The sequence below is a fragment of the Impatiens glandulifera genome, chromosome 7 (genome assembly GCF_907164915.1).
Source record: "Impatiens glandulifera chromosome 7, dImpGla2.1, whole genome shotgun sequence".
In the NCBI taxonomy this organism is placed as follows: domain Eukaryota; kingdom Viridiplantae; phylum Streptophyta; class Magnoliopsida; order Ericales; family Balsaminaceae; genus Impatiens; species Impatiens glandulifera.
In genome coordinates, this window is record NC_061868.1 from 35,434,798 (window position 1) to 35,459,683 (window position 24,886).

Sequence of the window (24,886 nt, forward strand, 5' to 3'; positions counted from 1 at the left end):
CGAAAGACTAGTATGAAGATTAAGAGCTTTGTCACAAGGGCCAAAAAGACTTTGAAAAAACCCATACATGTAATGTCAGAAGATTGAGAAAAAATGCTCAATACATTCAACGACACGACATACTTAGAGAGATGCAGAAAGACAAAACGATCTCGTGATTTTTACTCAAAAAATGAGGGAACAGTCTATTGTGGCGGCTTAATTAGTTTACAAGAACCTAGAATAAGACTAGTAAGTAATTATTAATTCAACTTTTTTACTAATAACTTATAATTAAATTTTTTATCTTATTTCTCTTGTCTTATTTATAGACTATATCCCTTGTCCGAGCACCAACCATCCTAAAAATATTTGAAAAACACATAAGAAAAAGGATGGTACATGAGTGGTCAACAAGAGAAGATGCTATGGTTGTGGTATGTTTTTAGTTATTAATATAAGTTCATCTATTATATTTGTATACTATTTTAAAACTATTTTAACATGTACAAAAAATAATATGTTTAATTACAAAAAGAGCAAGAAGATGTTCCGAAAAATGAGAAGGCACCAGGGGAAAGATATATGGATGAAAGCGGTTGGAGGTCCTAACAATGGGCGTGTAATTGGATTGGGACACTATAAAAATGTCGACATTTAATGCAAGGTTTGTCAACATCGCTATTCATTGATGAAGTAACAACACTAAGAAATTCTTTTAGTGCAATGCATTTAGAGAACACAACCATGAATAAAACGATGAAGACTTTACAAGCTCAATATGCTGAGAATGAATGGTCAAGTAGTAAAATTGATGGCTTATATACATAATATATAAGACAATAAACTAAAATGAATTCATATGCACTAAAATCTTAAATTGGCTTATTACCTATATAAGCCATCAATTCTACTTACTTGACCATTCATCTAAGCAAATTAAGCTTGTAAAGTCTTTATCGTTTCATTTATGGTTGTGTTCTCCAAATGCATTGCATTTAAATCATTTCTTAATGTTGTTACTTCATCAATGAGTAGCGACGTTGACGAATCTTGCATTAAAACCCGACATTTTTAATAGTGTCCCAATCCAAATACACGTCCATTGTTAGAACCTCCAACCACTTTCATTCATATATCTTCTTCTGATGCCTTCTTATTTTCCGGAACATCTTGCTCTTTTTGTAATTCAACATATTTGTCCGTACATGTTAAAATAATTTAATAATAGTATTCAATTATACTAGATTAACTTATATTAATAACTAAAACCATACCACAACAATAACATCTCGTTGACCTCTCCATGTACCATCCTTTTTCTAATATGTTTTTCAAATATTTCTTAGATTGATAGTGCTCGGCCAAGAGGCAAGGGATATAGTCTATCAATAACACACGTGAAAATTAGATAAAAAATATATAATTATGAGTTACTAGTAAAAAAAGATGAATTAATTAGTAATTACTAGTCTTCTTCTATGTTCTTGTAAACTAATTGAGTCGCCAATAGATTGCTTCTCCATTTTTCGAGTAAAAATCACGAGATCGTTTTGTCTTTCTGTGTCTCTTTAAGTATATCGTATCTTTGAATGTATCGATTAAGTATGTCGTATCTTTGAATGTATCGAGATTTTTGCCCAATCTTCTAGCATTACATGTATGGATTTTTTTAAAGTCTTTTTGGCCCTTGTGACAAATCTCCTAATCTTCATGCTAGCATTTCGTTTAAAAACTTTATAGATTTGTATCATAAATCTGTTGCCATGCATGTCAAGTATTGCTACAAGATCATATGCATCCATAAAACATTTGAATTAAATAACATTGCAATTAAAAAAATTATATATTAATTGTCAACAAAATATTCTAAATCTATTTTTAAATTAGAAATGATTGAACCAATTTTATCTACCTATCTTCTAACCAATAAAATATAAATGATAACATCTAAAATTAAATTGTAAAAAAAGCATTAAATAGTTATACAAATAATTAATAATATATGTAGCAGGAAAAAAAAAAGCTTTCTCCCTACTAGCTCGGTCATCATTTTTGAAACATGGGCGTTCCTTTGATTTTGAAATGGTTACTACGTACTTTATCATGCTTACTGGAAGTTATATAAGCATGAATTTTTATCTTTCTTGTATTTGAAGCCCTATTGTGGTTATGGTTTTATTCAGTGTTCTAAACGGCGGTAGGCGGTGGCGGAGCGGTAAGTGACTGCCTACTGCCTCGGGTGCCTCGGGTGCCTAGGCGGTGCCTAAGCGGTGCCTAGGCGGTGCCTAAGCGGTGCCTAGGCGGTGCCTAAGCGGTGCCTAGGCGGTTGAATATAAATATAATAAAGATGTTCTATAATTATCATTTTACTAAAAAGTCAAATTTATATTCTCTAACATAGTAACATTTAACAAAAATAAGTATGTAGACGAGCTGAAGAAGAGAAAGATGATTAGATGATCGAAGAATATGTAAATGATCAAGGAGGTGAGGTGAATGAGATAAGAAACGAAAAAGAAGAAGATAAATGAATTGGAATGTAAAGAGTCATTTCAAAGAGTTTTTTTATTGATATATATATATATATATTCATATTAGTAATTAATTAATTAAAAATAATAAATAATTAAATAATCTGACCGCCTCATGTATAGGCGGAGCGGTATTGGACCGCCTACCGCCTACCGCCTAGGCGCCGCCTAGGCGGCCGCCTCGACCGCCATTTAGAACACTGGTTTTATTGAAACAATTAGTATTTCTCATCATAGGGTATGCATACTGTAACAGATCTACGGTTTATAATGGAATTGACATGATGTCATATTCGGAGTAGCTCTACATAAAAAAAAAAATAAAAAAAAAAACATCGAGAACAATAGTGTAATCTTAAACTTATGAAACTATTAATATATTTGTATACTTCCATCGTGAGTAATTTCTGAAGCTCCAAGCATATTAGTTGTGAATTTCTATATTTTCATCTTTTTCATTCATCTCATTCTCACCATTCATCTCATTCACTCGTTGTGACGGTAACTATGTTGTATCAGAATCAATGGATTGAAATGAACAACTGAAATGAAGTTGTTTCAGTAGTCTAGTTGATTGAACCATAGTTGGTGTATTAGGAGTTTGGGAAAAATATGAAGGGAAAGACCACTAGCAATATAGTATTATTTGTTTGTGAGATTTCTCTTTTCTAATTGAATCATCATAATAATATTATTATTATTATTAGGTGTCACCTATTAAACCTATTAATGCAAATAAGAAAATATAAATTAAAATTTTATTTATTTATTTTAGAAATTATTTAAAATATATACTTTTTTTTTAAGTTTGTTTTAAAGAAATTCCAAAATAGTTTTAGAAGCGATTATTGAAATTTGTTAACTTGTAACCACCACGGAATTTGAAATTTGAGTACATTACCCCTAGTCATTATTATTTTTCTTAAAAATAATAAATCAATAATTAAATTCATATATTTCTAGGAAATTTATGCGATCAAAAATTAATGTTTATTTTTATTTCAAAAATTTTAATGTCAAAATCTATCAATTTTAGTTGGGAAATTTGACGGAATGACCCTAAAAAGGGCCTTATTTGTATCCGTGGTCACCGCCTAATTTTAAATGCGGTGGTGATCATTTAAAAAAATTTTTGACGAAAATACCCCCATTCGTGAAACGTCTATCGCGTTTCGCGAATGGAAAAGGTTTTTATATAAATACTCAATTTTTTTTATTTCGTTATTTTCTTTTCTTTTCTCTCTCTACTCTACGCTCTCTCTCACTCTTGCAACAGCGACGGAATCCTAAACGAACACATCATACAGATCTACGATCAAAAACCCGTTATTATCCGTTATTCTTCATCATACACTACAACAAAACATACTTTCAGCGACCCTTATATGCCAACCCATATTAAGCGTGGGTAAAAGTTAAAAGAAAAAAACTTTTGCCAACCTTTATATCTATACCACCACCTTTATTGTTTTTATATACCAACTTTGTAACTTTGTTAAAATCTTTATAATTTAAATATTCTAAATTTTAATAATTTTTATGTTTTATTTTTAAACTTTTTTTAAATATATTTTTTTAATTTTTTAATTTTTTTAAAATTAAATTTGACTTAAAATTTTGTTAATATTAAAATTTAATTAATATTTTTTATATAAAATAATTTTTAAACTTTTTATAGTATTATTAATATATATCTTTTATTTAATTATTATTTAAATTTAATTAAATTAAAAGTAAAATATGAGAGAGTTCATTAGTAGTGTATGAAGTGTTAATATGACATTTATCCCACATTGGAGAAAAAGAAGAAGTTTTTGGTATATAAAATATGAGAGAGTTCATTAGTTTCTGAAGTGTTTTTAAGGTTATAATGTGTTGGAATATGTGTTTAGGGGTTATGTTCATTAGGTACTTGAGAGATGAAGGGCAAATGTGATAATAGTAGAGATAAAAAATAACAACTAAAATGAAAATAGAAAAAAACAAATTTAAAAAAAATTAGTTTAAAAATAAAATAGACTTTTAGCGACGTTTTTTTATTTTGCCAACGCTTAAATAAGCGTCGTTAAAACTTTTGCCTTTCGGCAACGCTTGTACCGACGCTTAAATAAGCGTGGTAAAAACTTGCGCCCACCCTGCTTCTGGCGACGCAAGAATAAGTGTGGGTAATGTTTTTGGCGACGCTTTTAAAGGTTGGGAGAAGTCTTTTTAAGCGTCGCCGAAAGTCATTTTTGTTGTAGTGATATGTATCTTCTCTAACCACCGAAAACTTTTTATTGCATCTTCGTGGTTAGAGAAGATACGTATGATGAACAATAATGAATAATAACGGGTTTTGGTCATCGATCTGATGTGTTCGTTTAGGGTTCCGTTGAGGGAGAGAGAGAGAGCGGAGTAGGGAAAGAAGAGAGAATAAAAAATAACGAAATGAAAAAAAAATTAAATATTTATAGAAACCTTTTCTCAAAGGGGTATTTTCGTCAAAAAAAAATTAAAGTGGTCTCCACCGCAATTAAAATGTGTTTCCTTTATATGGTCATTTCGTAAATATCATTTATACAAATAAGGCCCTTTTTAGGGTCATTTCGTAAAATTTTCCTTTTTAGTTTTGCAAAAAGTTTTTCCTTTATACAAGAATGTTTCCTATTATCATTTATTTCCGCATTTCAACATGACTGTAATTAAAATCAGATCAATTTTAAATCATATATTTATTTGATGACCGAAAATGAAAATGAAAATAAGGAATTAAAATGTAATTATAACTTCAATACAATTTTGAAATAGAAATGATAGAATTAAACTTGAAAATATATAAATATGAGGAGTGATAGGGGGAGAGAATTTGGGAAAGGAAATAATGTGTCATTATATCACTTTTTGGAAAAAAGATAGAGATGAGGAGAAAGAAAAATTTTGTTATTTTTTCGGACAATCAAATTGGGCCACGTCATTCCTTTTAAAATTCTCTTTCCCAAATTCTCTCCCAATCATATATATATATATATATATACTTTTGAAATCCTTAGTAACTTTGGATTCCTATGTATCAACCTTGAAATTCTCTTATTTCTCTTGATAAGTCTGAGTATATTCCTCTTTGTTTTCATTAGCAATCATTTTAACTTGATTTAATTGTGATTCTTCAACTATCTTTTCAACATGATTAGGTTTAAGTTCCACCTCCTTCTTCGTACTGCTTTCTTCTTATACATAATTTTCTTTATCTTTTGTTTAATGTTCTTTAACCGTATTTTATTCTTCGATTATAGGCACCTTTGTTTTATTTTTCTGCATCTTTACTTTCTAACCTTAATGAATTTTCTGATATTCTTCCTTAGCCAAATCACATTTTGGGCTTGAATATTGGAAGGTATTACAGAAAGAGCATCTGTCTGGCCTCCACTCATAATTGATTTCCATGACAGTAGGTTTTCCCTTTATGTCTACTACTGTCATACTTTTCGGCAGTATGTTTCTAAGATGCACCTTAATGATAATTCTAGTAATGATAGGTGCTTTCCTCCTTCAGTAATTGGGTCCATGTATAATAGTCTACCCAATAAATCTACAAAATGATTAAGGATTTCAAAATTGTACATATGTGCAGGTATATTCCAGAGCTTGAACCATATATGTGTAGTTTATTTTGACTTACTCAATAGGTTCATGTCTTTAGATCATTTTTCCAACTTCATACAATTTGATCCTATATATGTATGCTCATTTCCTAAAATTTACTCTAGATTAGATCCCTTCTTAAATTTAAAGAAATATAGATCATGGACCAATGCTGTCAAAATCGCGAGTCAACTCGTGAACTCGTTCGAGTTTACGAGTTAACTTATAGGGATCGAGTCACGAGTTGAAGAAACTCGAATGGAAAGAAAATTGTAATGAAATCGCAAGTTAACTCGACTAACTCGTCAAACTCGAAAAAATCAGTCGTATCGTGCGATTTTACCTTCTCCAGCATTCTTTGATTTATGAAACAGACATTGCAGACGATTCTTCTTCATCTTTCATCGGATTAGATATACATTGCTTAAGATTGTAGGATTTATGAAAGATTAATAAGAAAGAGAGGAAAGAACTGAGAATATGAAATGGAGGAGAGCGGTCTATGAGTTTATTCTTGGGTTTAGGAGGAGGGCGACGGCTGAAAAACTAGTAAAAAAATGAGGTGTATTAGGGTTTAATATAATATTATATATTTATAAATATATTAAAAACTTTATATAATATACTAGTTGGATTGAAAGAGAAGATAAATAAAACTGGGTTTGTAAATTATTAATTTAATTATATATATTAATATATAAATATTATTTTTTATAAATATTTTAAAATATTTTTTTCATTTTACATATAAAAATAATCATTATAATTTTATATACCATATTTTTAATTTTTTTATTAAATTAATTATATATACAAATAATTATTATACTTTTATTTTTATATTATTTTAAGTAAACTCTTACGAGTTTACGATTCGATTTTGATTTCCGAGTTTACAAGCGTCTAACGATTTTACGTAAACTCTCGATTTTGACAGCCTTGTCATGGACATTTACTGAAATTTCTCCAACCTTTGCCTTCTCATTGTTTCAACAATGCCTCTTCAGTTTTTGAGAATGATACTCTGTTTTTCCTATGTAGTTTCCCACAATTACATATTTTCTCTACTATGGTAGTCAATTTAAATTCAAATGGAGAATTCAGTACCTCCAATTTTGTTTTTGTATTGCTAATGTAGATTTTCCCTTTACAAGCATGATCTTATGACTTTTTTGCATTGTTGTTCTTCCAGACTTTATTAGTTTTTCATGTCGAGTTTCTCCTGATAGTATATGACTTAGATTTGGGAGTCTTTCATCAGCTCCTTCATTGTAGCAACTGACATTGAACAATTTTTTTTATATTCTTCTTTTCTCAGTAGATTCTAGTCTTGAAGATAATCGATATTGAGTTGAATTGTAATCTGTTGTGTTTTCTCCTTATTAATCATAATTCTCCCATTTTGGCATTTATAAGAAGCTTTGTAATCTGATTTTTGAGCCCAAACAGATTTAGTTATTTCAATATAGCCCTATTTTTCAAGCTCCTTCATTATTCCCTGTTTTCCTGCATTCTTTTCTATAAAAATTTTCTCAACAGCACTTGGAGGAGATTGCTTACTGGTGTTGTTATCATATTGTTCTTTGCTGACTTTTTCAACAATTCTTTTAATTCCTTTGTCCGTTGCTTCCTTAATTCCTTCTAGCACAAACTCTCTAACTTCTTTAGATTTATTACTTTTGTTCTTCCCATTTCACATAATGGCAGAAATAGAGTAATATAATAGAGTAATTGCAGAAACCCTAAAAGATGATCACAAATAAACTGCAATCGAGGGAAAATTCCAGCGACGCTTACAAATGCACAAGAAATACTAGACTAAACATTTAATGAATATAGCAAGACTATACCGGGTATTCTGTGCCAATCGTGTTGTGCTGCATGTGCCTATAGTGTCGCCAGTGTCGATCATGCCGTGCCGCTTTTGTCGATCGCGCTTCCTTTAATTAATGGTGATTTCGATGCCAATTTAATGACTTACGACGCAGGACAATATCGTGTCGCTCTTATATCTTATTCACACATAAAGAAGAATTTCAATCACTATAAGGAATTGGGAGCTTTGTCAAAGATAAGGGATAGTGTTTGATGAAGTTACCAAGGAAACAATGTTTAGGGTGAGATAAAAAGTTATGTTTGGTTGCTGGTTTTTGGATATTCAAGATATTGTTGGTTTAGTTAAAAGAAAATGTTGTTTGCTTGTTGTATTTTCTTGTAAGTTTGTTTAAGTGTTGAACTCTTATTTCTAGTTTGGTTTGTTTTTAAAATTAGGATAGATTGGTTGTTTTGTCATAGTTTCAAAACTAATTTGAAAAACTCATTAAATACATTAAATATATAGATATTAATATTAATATTAATATAATCAAGTTTGCATATTTCTTACCATTGCGATCACATAATTGTATCCACTCTTAAAATCATATCCTAAAAAGAAATCCAACAAAATATACAGATTACATTAAAGAAAGAGAAAGAGAAAAGGATGACAGCAAACGAACAACCATACGACCGGCTCCGGGAGGTGAAACAATTCGACGATTCAAAAATCGGTGTAAAAGGCCTAGTCGACTCCGGTCTAACCACAATCCCCCGATTCTTCCAACACCCACCCAATATCCGATCTGGGTTTCTCCCTTCCTCCCGATCCAAATCCTCTTACCAAATACCCATAATCGATCTCTCCAACCACCGTACCAAAATCATCGATCAGATCAAATCCGCCTCCTCTTCTCTAGGATTCTTCCAAATAATCAATCATAACGTCCCTAAACAAACCCTAAACCACGCAATCTCCTCTGTAAAAGCCTTCAACGAGCTTCCAACCGATGAAAAGTCTCAATACTACCATCGCAACCTCGGTCGCGGTGCATCGTTCTCTACAAACTTCGATCTTTACCAATCCCAAGCCGCGAGCTGGCGAGATACACTCCAGATTCGTCTCGGACCAACACCGCCGAATCCGGGGGCTTTGCCGGAGGATTTAGAATTGGCAATTGTGGAATGGGATAGGGAGATTAAGAAACTGGGTGAAGAACTTATGGGGTTGATTTCGGAAGGGTTGGGGTTAGAGAAAGAGAGGTTGAAAGATATGTCTTGTTTGGAGGCGAGGACGGTGGTGGGTCATTATTATCCTTATTGTCCTCAACCAGATTTGACGATTGGGATTTCATCTCATACGGATCCGGGTGTTCTTACTGTGCTTCAACAGAATGAAGTGGGTGGGTTGCAGGTTAAGTTTGATGATGATTGGGTTGATATTGAACCTGTTTCTGGGGCTCTTGTTATCAACATTGGTGATCTTTTGCAGGTAATAAATACAGTATCTTTATTATTGTTGAATATCCCATAAAATCTGCCTCAAATATTTTACTTTATTATGAAAAAAACACATTTATTTATCAAGAAAAACTAGAATTTGTTCAAATAAGAGTTTTTGAAAAAACTTTGGGTTATTTGAGGAGGTTGAAATAGTTTTGGGTAAAAAAAACCTAAAATAGACGGTGTTTTAGTAGTTTAGTGAATGAATTGAGTGATGAGATTTAGAAGAAAATTGAAAATGTGTTTTTCGAATTTGGGTTATTCAAATAATCAAACTAACAGGACTAAATCTCATTCAAGAAATAAAACATTTTAGTTGGCTTAAACATTTTGAGTGAAGTGGATTTATTCTAGGGTGACTAACACTACTCCCACGTTCATGGTTCATGGTTCATGGTTCATGGTTCATGGTTCATGGTTCATGGTTCATGGTTCATGGTTCATGGTTCATGGTTCATGGTTCATGGTTCATGGTTCATGGTTCATGGTTCATGGTTCATGGTTCATGGTTCATGGTTCATGGTTCATGGTTCATGGTTCATGGTTCATGGTTCATGGTTCATGGTTCATGGTTCATGGTTCATGGTTCATGGTTCATGGTTCATGGTTCATGGTTCATGGTTCATGGTTCATGGTTCATGGTTCATGGTTCATGGTTCATGGTTCATGGTTCATGGTTCATGGTTCATGGTTCATGGTTCATGGTTCATGGTTCATGGTTCATGGTTCATGGTTCATGGTTCATGGTTCATGGTTCATGGTTCATGGTTCTTCAATTTTAGTTTTTAGTGGGAATTGAGTGTGAGATATTTAGTTTTTTAAGTAAGATTTCAATGGCTTCACTTATTAGTACACTTTTTTTTCTTCAAAATTTGGATCCTGAACATAAAATAGAAAGTGTTTCCAAATAACACTAAAAATCTCCTTATATATACATATGTTTTTAACAACTTTACAACTGAAAATATGTTTCTAGTCAAAATAAAAACTAAATAAGGTATTCAATCCACAGATCATGTCTAACGATGAATTAAAGAGCGTTGAGCATCGCGTGCTGGCGAATCCCAATCATAATCCGCGATTGTCTATCGCAGTTTTCTTCAACCCAAGTAAACGTGAGGAGCTTTTGGGACCGCTGCCAGAACTAGTGAGTGCAGAAAAGCCACCTGTTTATAGAGAGTTCATGATGACAGATTTCTTGAAAAGGTTCTTCTCTAAAGAATTGGATGGCAAGAGCTTAACTGATTACTACAAAATCTAGACTTGACTACACTCTCTTTGTATAATTTATTGAAACATTGTTTGATATATTAATAAATCAATTGGCATTGGAGGTTCGAACTTATATTGTTTTTATTAGATGGGGCTCGAATTATGAATTGTGCATTGTCAAGATATTAGTCATTTGAGGCTTTCTCAAATGGACAAAAGATTGTTATCTTATTTTAATATATCATATTCGTTTTTTCTAATTAGTTTGATGTATTTTAAATAAAATGATATTTAGAGACGTTTTAGTCAGTTTTTTTACATTGATTATTGTTTTAGATATTTACGCATTCTAATTTGTCGAAATTTATTTAATTGAATAAAAAATTGTGTAATCTAAGAAATTTTTTGATTATTTTTTAAATAATTTTCTAACGATATAATTTTGCGTTGAGTTTACTAAATTTTTTCATTAGATATACACCATGTGATAAAGTAAAATATTATATTAAAAAAAAGACAGTGTTTATTCGTTTGTTTGTGAAAAAAACTTTAAATTGTTGAAATTGTAATATCAAAGTTCGAGCCTTATTCAAATTTGAATCTCGAGCCATATATTAATACCTTACCTTAATATAACAATAAAAGACTTTTACTTGATTACTATATTTAATGATAGCATAATTGTCAAATATTGTATTCAGGATTTGTATTTCTTCTTTTAATTGCATAACTCAAGATAAACTAGTAATCTATGTTTTCTTTCTCTCTCTTTTGTCTTGAGTTGTACTGGCTAAGAATCAAAACAAATATTCTAATTAATCCTCTTAAAACAACTGTAAGCCATGTTGGGTCAGGGATCTCAATTTTGTAGTAATATTATATATTCATTAGAATTTTAACTTATTATACCTTAAATCTTTAAGAGACCAAATTATGTCAATTTTAATTCTCAACTAAAACTTAAGTTTAAGTGAGGTTATAATTTATATAATCATATTAATTTTCTAAATTCAAATAAAATAAATTTTAGTTTAAGTTCTCTTCTGCAAATATCTTAAATACCATTTCGCAAAGTTTCAAGATATATTTTCTTATAAAAAAATGAATGAATAATATGAAATGGGGGAAGATTACCCAATGATTTAAAATGGAATAAGTTTAGTTGGCCCACAAACATCGAATTGGGCCTCAAGAAAAATGCCAGAATCATTAATTTGAATGTGATTTTTTTGATGATTCTCTTTATGATAGTCAATGAGTTCAGTTCAAGCCTTTTCAAGTGATGATGATTTCTTTTTAAGTTTTCTAACAAATGATGTCTTCAAATCTTCATTCATGAGTTATTTGGGAACTTGTGAGGAATTGCTAGACATAAGAATTTCTCTTTTATCTTATTGAGATCTTAAGTATATCCGATTTATTACAGTGTTTGATTGAGATCTTAAGTATATTCGATTTATTACGGTGTTTGATTGGTGTTAGAAATAGATATAATAATATCTATATTAATATAGAGTATTTTAATATGATGTTTATTATATTTTTATTATTATTATAAATTTTTATCCTTCTATAATTTATATCTCATATTTGATATAAAATAATAATTAGTTCTTTAGATAAAATAGTATTATAATATCACTTAATTTTTAATTTATCATTATATCATTTATTAATATTGCATATAATTTATTAAATATATTTTATTTAGTTATAATATTATTACTATTATTATATATAATCATTTTTAATATATATATATTTTTAAATATTTAAATATTTTAATTATAAAGATAATTTTATTAATTATTATTTTCTATATTTACTTATATATTATTTTTATTTTAAATTTATTTTATTACAATTATTGATAATATTTAAATTAAATAAATATAATTTATAATTTATATTATAATTATTATTTAATATTTTAATTAAAATTACATTAATTATTAAACAGTACAATAATTTATAATAATAAACAGTATTATTTATAATATAAATTAATATATAAAATAATAATAATTTTAAATAAAATTTATATTACATTCTTATATTATATACCAAACATAAAATTATAAATCATATACAAATAAATATACTATTTATTATAATTCATATCACATTAATAATGTATACAATTTATACAACCTTATATTATTTATATCTCGTTACAATTTATAACTCTATACAATTTATACATACCAAATACTATCATAGATTCTCAATCCTATATATAGTTATGTAAGAAAGGCCATAAACAATGATAATTAATAACAAGAGTATGCAATAGATCATCATGCAAGTGAATCAATCATTAAGAATTCAATTTAATTTAAGCATCTTTTATCAGCATTATCATTTCTAAATTTAATTTATCATATAAGCTCATAATAAATATTAACATGAACATGAACATGGATATATCTAATTATGGGTTCAGGTGGGTTGAAACTTAAAATAAATAAAAAAATTATATTTTTATAGTATAAATATGAAATTACCTCATAATTTCTTAAATTTTTTAATTTAATACACTGTTTTTTTAGTTTAATTTAATTTTAAAAAAAAGACAAAAATTACATTTATTCATTCTCGTTTTATATATAATTTTCTCGTTATTTTATTTAAGTCTATCCCAATTCTTTTTCAAACCCACACAAACTCGAATTCCAATATGTAACCCTCAATTGAGCTAGTAATTAAAGACAACAAAAACAACAATCAATACTTGTTTAACAAAATTTGAGAGATAATTCTTTGAGGACAAGACAGTTGTTTGATTTGTGTTTCTTTTATTTTTTTTAAAATAAATATATAATTAAAGTATTGGGATGTGTAAAAGTAAACTTGAAGAGATAAATATTATTAAATTTTTTAATATATAATTAAAATATTATTGAATATATATTAATATCTAAATTAATATCTAAATAAGATATTTTAAACAAATTTAAAATATTATCCAAATTCATATCTAAATAAGATATTTTAAACAAATTTAAAATATTATCCAAATTATATTCAACTTTGAATCTTTGACGTTTTCAAATTAGACCATTAAATTAGTTCCAAGTATTATTTTGCTGTTATATTTAGTTTGAGCTATGTTTTCCATGTACTTAGTTTTTATAAGGATCACATTGTAATTATTTTAATTATTAATTTAACATAATGTAGATCACACTTCATGCATCATTGCGTTTTTTCTAAAGATTTCATATTTTATATATTATTTCTTCTCTCCAAACACAATCCCAAGAATATCTCATCCTATTGACTTCAAATCTTCTTATAATATCCCTTAAGAAAAGTTTCTCTTTATTAAAATAAATGTAATCTCGTAATTTAATATTTTTCTTTAAAAAGAAGTTAAAGAAACTCAACCGACATTTTTGAGATATTATTATGGACAATTTCAAAGAGAGAGAGAGTATTATTATTATTATTTTTTTCTATTTGTGTTGTTTTATTGTACTACTTTTGGATGTAGAACTTGTGTTAAGCAATGTTATTGATATATTTAAACTACAAGTTAATTCCGTGTGTCATTATTTACGTAAATAGTTCCCTGCCATAAATACATTATTTTAATGAAAATTGAACAATTATTGATTGAGTAATCCTACACGTTGTAGTCACCTATGAGCATGTCAGATTTTAAATATTGTTATTCTGTCATACTATCTTACATAATAAAATGTAATAACAACATTTTCTTCATGGTAAATGTGTTTTTCAAGTTAAACATTTATTAATAAAAAATAGACACTAAGGTAGTTTAGTAGTAAGAGTCGGTTTAAGAGACCAAAATGTCACAAATTCAATTTCATCTGAAAGCGTTTTGAGTTTAAACGGACACATTTATGTGGTTACCTAAGTCTCATCCATTTTGTTTTTAAAATTAGTCTTTTATTACATTTATTTTTCATTGAATCAATAGCCTATAGGATTGTGTTTGTGATGGATATGAAAGTTGTGTTTGTAGGTAAGGAATGGACCATTCAGAGATAGAACAAAAATTTAGAGTTATAATAACTTTGAGTGAGACTTGCATAAGAATCGAATTCATGATATATAGAATATATTTAGTTTATATTGAAACTAACTAAGCAACTAATATAAATCAATTATTATTTTTGACAAATTGAGATATATAATTAAATGTTAGGTAGCTTAGACTTAAGCACGGTACAATACTTACATAAATTCATTCTAAAGTCAAGGTGGTTGATGCGAACGATGTTAAATTGTTGACTATGAAGATGATTGGAACAACGATGTTGATATTACAAAGATAGCGACCTTGGTTGAAAAATGTGAGGATAATTGATGACTAATAATGTAATTTGAAAAAAATGTGAAGTATATGACAAATTTATTTATTACGAATTATTCACAATATTACAATTATAATAAGTTTATGTAATCTTGATAAAGTAGAGTGAATATTATAAAATAAAAACTCATGTTTTTAGTGCATAATTTTGACACAAAAATAAAATTAATACAAAAAAGTAAATACAACTTTACATAACTATAAAAATATGGTGAGAATGTTATGAAATTTTTTGAAGAGTTTTTATTTTTATTTTTTTGTTTAAATACGGAGTTGAGTTGTAACTTTAAAGTTAAATATTTATTTGGGAGAATTTGTTTTGTTTGTGACATATGTGTTCATTATATTTTATCAACTATTATAAATATTGTATTTGTGTAATTTAATTATTTTCTTTTGAATTTTGCAATTATTTAATGTCTTTAGTTTGAATTAAAGAATCATTTTTTAGTATCACAACATAAAACAGAGAAATGTAAGAAGAAAAATAGAATACTATAACATGAAGAAAAAAAATAAAGGTATTGAGTTTCATATTAACTAAGAAATTATTTTGGCAAATCAAGATTTTATGAATTATTTCCCTTTAATTTTTTTTATGGATTTTTTATTATTTTCATTTTTTACATTCATTTGGACTTGTAGTGGATGTTGTTTTGATAATTTTGATAGTAACTTGAATTATAATTGATTTACTTTTGACATCTTTAACGCGTTATTATCAATTTTGATGTACTAATTACAATTTTTTTACAATAAAAAGATATAGACAATCTCTTTATCCTTCTGTTTTATTAATTACTTATTCTTTTATTTGTGTTCATGTTTTTGTTGTTACATTTAGATGTGGCATGTTTGAGAAATGTCGTCACTGATGATATTCAAGTTAGTTCCGTGTCCAAATACATTAACAAATAATAATAATAATAATTAATTAATTGTTAAGTACTCTTCTACACGTTGTCACCAATATCAGCAATTAAAAATTGTGATTCTATCAAACATCATGTCTTCACAATAACGATTCCATTGATTCTATTGAACAGTTCTTAAATTTAAAGTTTATTTTATTTCCAAATTATTTTTAACTAGTTTTGTTTTCTAACATGGAATTATGATATGATCAGATAAACAAATTACTTTCATGACAATTACATTAATAGTATATTGATTGACATGTATCAATAAAGAAAGTACGATCTTATCAAAATAAGAATGTAAGTAAGTTTAGACAGGTATATTCAAATAATCGAATTTCATTCATATTTGAATGTGTGAAATCTGATGTTTTTGTTATTTTCCCAAATATCTATTGTCCATCTGTATGGGGTGATTGATATTAATTTAAACATGTATATGATAATCTAAACTTAGAAAACTAAGTATGGAGAGTAACATTTTTCAGGGTATTGGTTTTTTGTTTCATTTTGGTGTCAATTAGCATAATTTGTTGGATCTCTATTTTGGATTAAAGGACATTATTTTTTTTATTGTGAAGGAATGCTACAGAACATGAGGTTGATTTCATATTGGGACAATGGATGGTGAGTGTCCTTCCTTGGTCATCATGTACAATTATAGACATATTTGGAAAACATTTTTAGGTGTTTAGAATGACATGATTTTTATTGTAATCGGGTTCGATTTGGCGTTTTACTACGTGTATTTCAATTTTTTTTAGATTTGTGTTTTATTGTAAATTAAAGGAATAACCCTTCTAACTCTTATTCACATGTCGAAATTTTTTAGGTCGACGTGTAATTAAAAGTCTCACATTCTAAAAAAAAACGCCAAAAAAGAAAGCTATATGTTTTTTCTTTAATCTTTCATTATTTTGCTTTGCCTCCCATGAGCAGCTGCATTTTGTGGATGAAAGTCTCATTCACCTCCTTCTCCACAAGTTGATGCTCAATTCGGGTGGATATCGATTAGGGTGAGTAAAGGTTCAAACTAAAGTAATTTAATCTGTAATTAAAACTATTTTATTAATTAATACGGATTGGATATGAATTGGATTAATACGGTTTGGACCATCCAAACTAACAAAAAAATATATATATATATATATATATAATTTTATTATTTTTTAATTGTGAATTTGAAATTATTTAATAATAATTTTTTTATAATTAATTTATTTATATTTAATTAAAAATGAACAGTGAATTAAATATATTATATATTTTAATTCAAATTATTTTGAATTATTCAAATTCAATCCTAATTAAACTAAATCTAAATTTAAATCAATCCGAATTTAATTCAAACCGTGAAATAATTAATCAAATGTTGTAATTCGAAATCGGTTAAGATTAATCCGTCAAATGCTCACGTCTAAGATAATCTCATTTAATATTTTCTTAATTAATTACTTAATTTTGATTTATTTTATTATTTTTATTAAAATTTTAATGTTATAATTAAAAAAATCGAATCTTAAAAAAAATTATTGATTAAGTTATGCGAAAATAAGTCAAAAATATATTATATTAAATTGAAATTTAAAAAAAAAACAAATTAAAAATATATTTTTATTTAGATAGTTGGGATAATATAAACCTAATCCAATTTGAATTAATTCAATTCAAACTCAATATATTTTTATTTAGATAGTTGGGATAGTTGTAAATGATTGTAGTCTGTGATGCGTGAACGGCTAGAAACAAATCTTAATTTGTCGCCGCTCGAGGTGTTTGAGTCTGCTTTAGGACGACAGGGACACGGGAGAGTGACATGGATGGGATCGGGTATACGTCCCACTCACTTCAGACCCGATCAAAGGGGAAGTTCTTCTTCAAGCGTCAACTCGCGTGTGTCACAACAAACGTTGATGGAGGAGAACAGGATTCTGCGAGAAGAGTTAAATATGATACGCGTAGAACAGGAAGCACAAAAGGAGGCACATGAAGCACAAAATGAGGCACAAGAGCAAAGGATTAACGATATCCAGGCGGAGGTGCGCGCACAAAAAGAAGCTTTTGAGGCGTTCATGTCTATGATTTCCTATCCTCCCTCTAAACCTTAATCAGTGATTCCCATTACAATTTAATTTCAAATTTTTTGTATTACTATTTAGTATTTTGTTGAATTTGGATTTAATTTTATTTAAGAATAGTTTTTTTTGTATTGTCTTCTTTTTCGTAAAAATATTTAAAACAGGTTTTGTGAAAATATAAAATAATCGTGGTTTTTTTATTTTTTTTAAATTATTAATCATGGCGTTACGAAAGCCGTGGTTAATAATATATATTATTAACATATTATTAACCACGACGTTACCAAAGTCGTGGTTAATAATACAGTAGGCGTTACCAAAACCCGTGGTTAATAATACAGTATTATTAACCACGACGTTACCAAAAGTTGTGGTTAATAATACTGTATTATTAACCACGGCTTTTGTAACTCCGTGGTTAATAATATGTATTATTAAGCACGGCGTTACCAAAAGTCGTGGTTAATAATACAGTATTATTAACCACGGCTTCCTCCACATAAAGCCGTGGTTAATAATCAAAAACTTTTAACGTCGAGATTTATAGTGTCCACGAGCGACGGCTTTGTTCGCCGACGTTAATAATCATTAACGTCGGCAATAAAGCTTTTTACGACGGTTTTCGCCGTCTTTAATAGTCTTTTTTTTACTAGTGATACAATCCGATCTCAATCCAATCCGAAATATCAAATTCAAATTAGTATTTCGAATTCGGATCGAATTACGGATTAATCCAACCAATGCTCACCCCTAACATCGAATGCCCTAGGAATTACATGTGTTCGGGAGCATCTACTATATTATTTCTCACCTCAAAGACCTGCTTTATTTTGTTTATCTTTTTTTTCTTTTTTTTAAGTTTTTTCTTTTTAATTCAAGAAGCCCTCCCCTACTTTAGTTTCATGATTAAGTTGAAATTTTGTGAATAAATGAAATTAGTTCTATTATTAATTGTATAATTTTGTAACTTAAAATCATAATCTATAATGTAATATTCTTTTTGTCATCTTTACTAAAATCAAATACTCTACGCTATTTACAAATCTATAAAAGATCAATAAAATGATTTCATACGCTTACTAAAATAAAATAAAAAGCTTATCAATTTTAAAAATAAAAAATTCACATTATTTGAAAGCGTATCTTATGTAACGTGTACAGGCGGTTGTATATTTCTTTTCCTTTCTCTTTTTCTCTCTCTCACCTATTGAATGAAAACCCAAACCCCATTACTATTTAACCTAATTAATCTCTCTCTATATATATTATATACATACATACACAGATAGAAGTTACATCAAAATATTACAAAGATCTGATCAATGGCTTCAAATGATAATTCACAAATTGAAGACATCAATGTTCTACAGAAGCACGTAGCTTTCTTCGATCGAAACCATGATGGTATCATTTACCCTGGGGAGACCTTCAAAGGTAATATCCTTCAAACCCTAATCATGTTTTTTTCTCAAATCTTTTTTTCCAACATGTTTTGTTTTTCAAATGATCAGGTTTTCGAGCAATTGGAGCCAACCTTCTCTTGTCCTCCGTCGCTGCCATTTTCATCAACGTGTCTCTCAGTCACAAAACTCGACCTGTACACTTTCTCTCTCTCTTTCTAAGCTGATTTAGTTTTTTTTGTCAAAATTATTAAATATATTAATAGTTAAAATAATTGATATTATAATTGTTAGTCAAACTGAACATGAATATTTACAAAATTGGAACTTAATTTAAGGAAAAAGACAATACAATTAAATGCATCTTAAAAATTCTTATTCAATATAACTTGAAATAACTTAAGTTTTGATTATTCATTAACCTTGAGATCTACGCTTATATATATATTTTATCATACATTGAAATTTGTTATATTTGTTTAGTAGCAGCTAAGACGGATTTATAGAGGGCTAGACTCAACAGAAAAAAATAAATATTTATTTTTATGGTACAAATTATGCACATATTGGTTTTAATTTCTTAAATTTTTTAATTCAATACACTATATATATATATTTTTTTTTTTGAAAAAAAAAGACAATTTACATTTATCTATTCTCGTTTTATCCATAATTTTCTTGTTATGTAAATCCCAAAAATTTTCAAATCCACCCTAACTCGAATTTCTGAATCCGTGAATGTATTGTTCAATAATTTAGTCACATATGTCCTATGCAGATGAACAATCAGTGATTTGGATTTTACTTAAATAAGATTTTTTGAAAAAATATTTTGTATGAATAAGAAAAAATTTCCTCTACTTTTTTTCTAGGGTGAAAGCAAAGAAAATGAACATATGAAAAAAAAAATAGATACCTAGATATATATAATACGTTTATTTCAAGGTAAATGAGACTTTAAAGCTGTACGGGTTGCCTATTTTGTCTCTTCTTTTGACTTTAAGTGTGAATTAGGCATGTCATATGCCATATAACTTTGCACATTTAGAAACCATTTTGTTGTCCTAGGAAACTAGTTAATTAATTGATAAGATGTGAAAATAATATTTAAAAAATACTTAAATAATATAATTTATTATTTTTGAAAGAAAATTTACATGTTTTTGCTATATTACTAATTAAGTTAAGTTAAGTCAATTAACTTATTGAATTAAATTAAGTCATATTTTATAGTTTAATATGATTTGAGTCTAAATAATTAATTAATTAATTTTATATAATATTTATTAAATAAACTTAATTTAAATAAATAATTAATTATACATATTAAATATTGATTTGTGTTATAAATATCAATTTAATAAAATTTGGAGAGATTTTAATATCTACAAATAATTTTGAGCTTATATATTAAAGTAAAAAAAAAATCCTATCTAGAACTTAAACCTACAAATAGTTAATTCACTTGTATCAAAATATGTATTGTATTTCCATTACAAGCATCCTCTTCACATTGACAATTAGCATCTTTTCTCACTTAATCAATTTAAAATTCATTTTTTTAAAAACATTAATAAAAAGAACTCAATAATCTAATATCAATACAACCTCAGTGATAGTTATTAAATTAATTGAGCTTCATCAAAATAATATAAATATTGATTGGTATACAGGGCAAATTTCCCTCTCTCCGATTTCCTATAGTGATAAAGAACATCCAGAGAGCCAAGCATGGGAGTGACTCAGGTGTATATGATTCCGAAGGAAGGTAATAATGTTATGATTTTTTTTTTATATAATTAAGTATATATTAATAAATTTAATATCATTTGTTCGTTCAAATCAACTTAAATGTTTCCAATAATGTCTATATATATGATTAATGAGATTGAGGACATGTAGAACTTTTGTGTTATGATGATTTAAAAACTTAATTAAGATAGCTAACTTTTTTCTACCCTAATATTTTAGCCTAGGATTAATGAGAATAAAGACAAGTAAAACTTGTGTTAGGATGATTTAAAAATTTAGTGAAGATCGATAACCTACTTTTATATTTATATGTTTTTCTTTCTCTTAATTTTAAATAAATAAATCTTAATTTTAAAAAAATAAATATTATTAAGATTTAACTAAATGACAATAAAAATTACTTTTAATCATTTTTAAAGGTTTAAAAAGAAAAATAAATCAAGCACTTTTTTATTTATTGATCACATTTTATACTCTACATAATTAGGCTAACTAGCATAATCTCAACTACCTAATTTTTGTGTATCATATAAATATATAGATATGCTGTAATATAGATTTAAGGAAGTGAAATATACGAGAAAACTCCCCTAGGATAGATAGAAAAAGTTGTCCGATTTCAAAAAATGCTCTATTTACCATATTAATATGTAATTTTCTACTATGGGGTTTTGGTTTATAATTTTTAACTCACTTATTATGTTTTGTGTGTACTTTGGATAGGTTTGTTCCATCAAAATTCGAAGAAATATTCCAAAAACACGCTCTCACTTATCCAAATGCTTTAACGGCAAATGAGTTGAAAGCGTTATTGCACGCTAAAAGAGTTCCCAAGAACTACACCGGATGGTTTGAACTTGCTCTTTCTAATTATCTATTCCGATTGTACTTAAGATACTATTAATATTTATCGAATATGATTATTGAATTAAATATTCTAAGTGTAGGTTTGCAGCCTTCATAGAGTGGAAGGTGTTATACATATTGGCCAAGGATAAGAATGGTTTGTTGCAGAAAGAGACAGTGAGAGGTCTCTATGATGGAAGCCTCTTTGAGAAAATGGAGGAGCAGGAGAAAAACAAGAAAAAATAATAAATGACAAAAATGCCCCCACCAGCCTAATATATATTCTTTTTACTGGTTTGGTTGTGTTTAGATATGCTCACTCATGGTAAATGAATTACATGATTAACCTATGTACTTAATAAATGATAAAAATTTGTTGTGCTGTTTATTAGTGTGAAATGAAATATTATTTGTTTTTCTATTTATTAGTGTGAAGTTGAAATATTTGTTTGTTTGTTTATTTTCTGTATTAGTGAAAGTGAATCAAGTGGAATATATTTTTAATACTATTTTTCTTTTTCTTTTTTAGAAGTCTAACTATTTTTTTGTCTGCCTAGAGTACAAATTAGGGATCAGATAAAATCAAAAGTTATCAAAACCTTACATATATATATATATCAAAAAATACTGTCAACATAACATTTATTTTTATAAAAAGATATGATTTTTCATTACACACTCTTGGTTCAGAGATCTCGGACTTTCATGAATAACTTTGAAGTAAAACACTCGCAGACAAACAAAAAATACACAAAACAAAAGCAAGAACTAAAGAAGACAGATCGATAACGCCCCACATCCAGCAACCAGTTACAATAAAAAAAATATGACAAACAAACCAGACTTAAAATAACTTAAAATATGCATGGTTTATGGACATATCTAACCCAGCAACAATATGACAAATTAGTTACATAAAACTTGAAACATATTCAAAACTTAAAAGAAATTAAACAAAAAGAAGAAAATTATACAAAACTCAAGTAGCAAGGTAAGATAATTCTTAACACATCTTACAAACAGTTTTACCATCACCTTCTTTTACAAATAGTAAATCTACAATTAAAAAAGTGCTTCAAATTATTCTTTGCAATTAAAAGAGGAGTATTTTTGAAATTGTGGTGATGAAAGACTCAGAAAACAAGATTAAACTTGAAAATGAAAAATCCATTTTTTTTCATCCAGTTGATAAATGATGTCTATTAAACAGTAAACAAAATTATCATATATTACATTTAATTTATTTATTAGTTCAAAATTTAATAAAACCAATTTATCAACATGGGGTGGTGGCGCAGTTGGCTAGCGCGTAGGTCTCATAGCTAAGAGTAATCCTGAGGTCGAGAGTTCGAGCCTCTCTCACCCCATTCTTTTGTTTTTTTTCTTTCAAAGTTGCAAAAGAAGAGAGTAAATGGAACAAAAGTTCAAGTAGGAGTGGAAAACAGTTAAAACCTTGCAATAAGATATGAAAATATGGACTAAAAGTCTAAAACTTCAACTTACAATTAAAGCCAAAATAGGAACTAAAAGTTATTTTTATCTTTTTACAGCTCTAATGGTGGCTAATAAGTGACATTACCCATAGCAAAATGGTGACAATTATATATCCACCTGCAGCATAGTAACCAATTTAGAAAAGAAAAGCATACCTAAGGAAATCCTTAACCTGAATTAATAACAAGAAGACCTAACCAATAGACCACTTCTTATTCTACTTCTCCTATTTCCTTTCTGTCTCATATATTTTATTATTGTCTACTACAAATCAATCAAACAAATGTATTGTGTTGCTGCACACACAGCTGCTATACCAAAAGGAATGAACAATACAAGTAGTATAGTGTATAGATGGACATCTATTGGTCCCTTTTTCTTTTGAGGATAGTCTACAACCTGCTTATTTTACCTGAAAAATCGAGATTTTTACTTCAAAAACATTATTAACTGTTCTTGCTAAAACTCTGCTTTATTATCATTGTAAACAAATTCATGATGTTAACTAGTACATTACATTATTTGTTCATCCAAGTTTTGTTATTCAAGAGAAAGGTTCTCAACTTCGAGACAGGATATTCTGCTACTAATGCTATCTGCTACCTCTGTCCCTTCTCACAAGCAGAGGGGCAGTGTTGTAAATAAAAGAAGACCTTCTTCTTCTTTTATTTACAACACTGCCCCCTCTGCTTGTGAGAAGGCACAGAGGTAACAGATATCATTAGTAGCAGAGGATCCCATGGGCTCAACTTCAGCCTGAAAGTCCATTAGGACAATTAACCTAAAATATATATAAAGGTTAGTTTTCCTGAACTCTGTATACCTATTTGATATAATATTGATGTACAATCAAAAATAAATAAAACAAACTCTATTCCATTAATGCTAAGAGTAATATGTCTTTCAATAAATTTAGGTACCACTAAACACAAAAAAATGTTTTGTTGTTAATTACAATAAATTAGTATCTATTATTGAAAAGGAAAACATTCTTGAAGAAAGACTTTATCTACCCATTTAGAATCTATATACCCATTTCTGAAAAAAAAAATAATAATAATGTCTCTCTACCTAGCTAGAATGTGAAGAAGAGTTTGAGAGTTGTCATTGATCTATTAAGAATAAATGTTTATATATATATATATATATATATATATATATATATATATATATATATATATATATATATATATATATATATATATATATATATATATATATATTTTGTAACATTGTAAAAATTCTTTATTTGTTATCGTAAAAAGTTTGAGGTTCGAGAAATTCAACATCGATTTACGTGTTAATAATAATATTTTTATAAAATAAAATATTATTTAAAAGATTTTTAAATGATTCTTGACAGATTTTTAAAATTAATTAAAAATAATTAATT

The 24,886-nt window shown here is 27.9% G+C and overlaps 2 protein-coding genes and 1 non-coding gene across 3 annotated transcripts; all 3 read left to right on the forward strand.

Moving 5' to 3' along the window:
• Positions 1-8,583: 8,583 nt before the first annotated feature.
• Positions 8,584-10,924, forward strand: LOC124945315 (1-aminocyclopropane-1-carboxylate oxidase homolog 1-like). Its single transcript, XM_047485725.1, has 2 exons — positions 8,584-9,444; positions 10,468-10,924. The coding sequence occupies exons 1-2, from the start codon at positions 8,620-8,622 to the stop codon at positions 10,714-10,716; spliced, it is 1,074 nt and encodes a 357-aa protein (XP_047341681.1). The 5' UTR covers positions 8,584-8,619; the 3' UTR covers positions 10,717-10,924.
• Positions 10,925-19,311: 8,387 nt separating this feature from the next.
• LOC124910480 (probable peroxygenase 4) lies at positions 19,312-22,380 on the forward strand. The gene is made up of 5 exons (XM_047451122.1): positions 19,312-19,435; positions 19,513-19,598; positions 21,075-21,169; positions 21,877-22,002; positions 22,101-22,380. The coding sequence occupies exons 1-5, from the start codon at positions 19,324-19,326 to the stop codon at positions 22,243-22,245; spliced, it is 564 nt and encodes a 187-aa protein (XP_047307078.1). The 5' UTR covers positions 19,312-19,323; the 3' UTR covers positions 22,246-22,380.
• Positions 22,381-23,282: 902 nt separating this feature from the next.
• Positions 23,283-23,366, forward strand: TRNAM-CAU. The gene is given in 2 exon segments: positions 23,283-23,320; positions 23,331-23,366. It is a non-coding gene; the product is annotated as a tRNA-Met (tRNA).
• Positions 23,367-24,886: the final 1,520 nt, after the last annotated feature.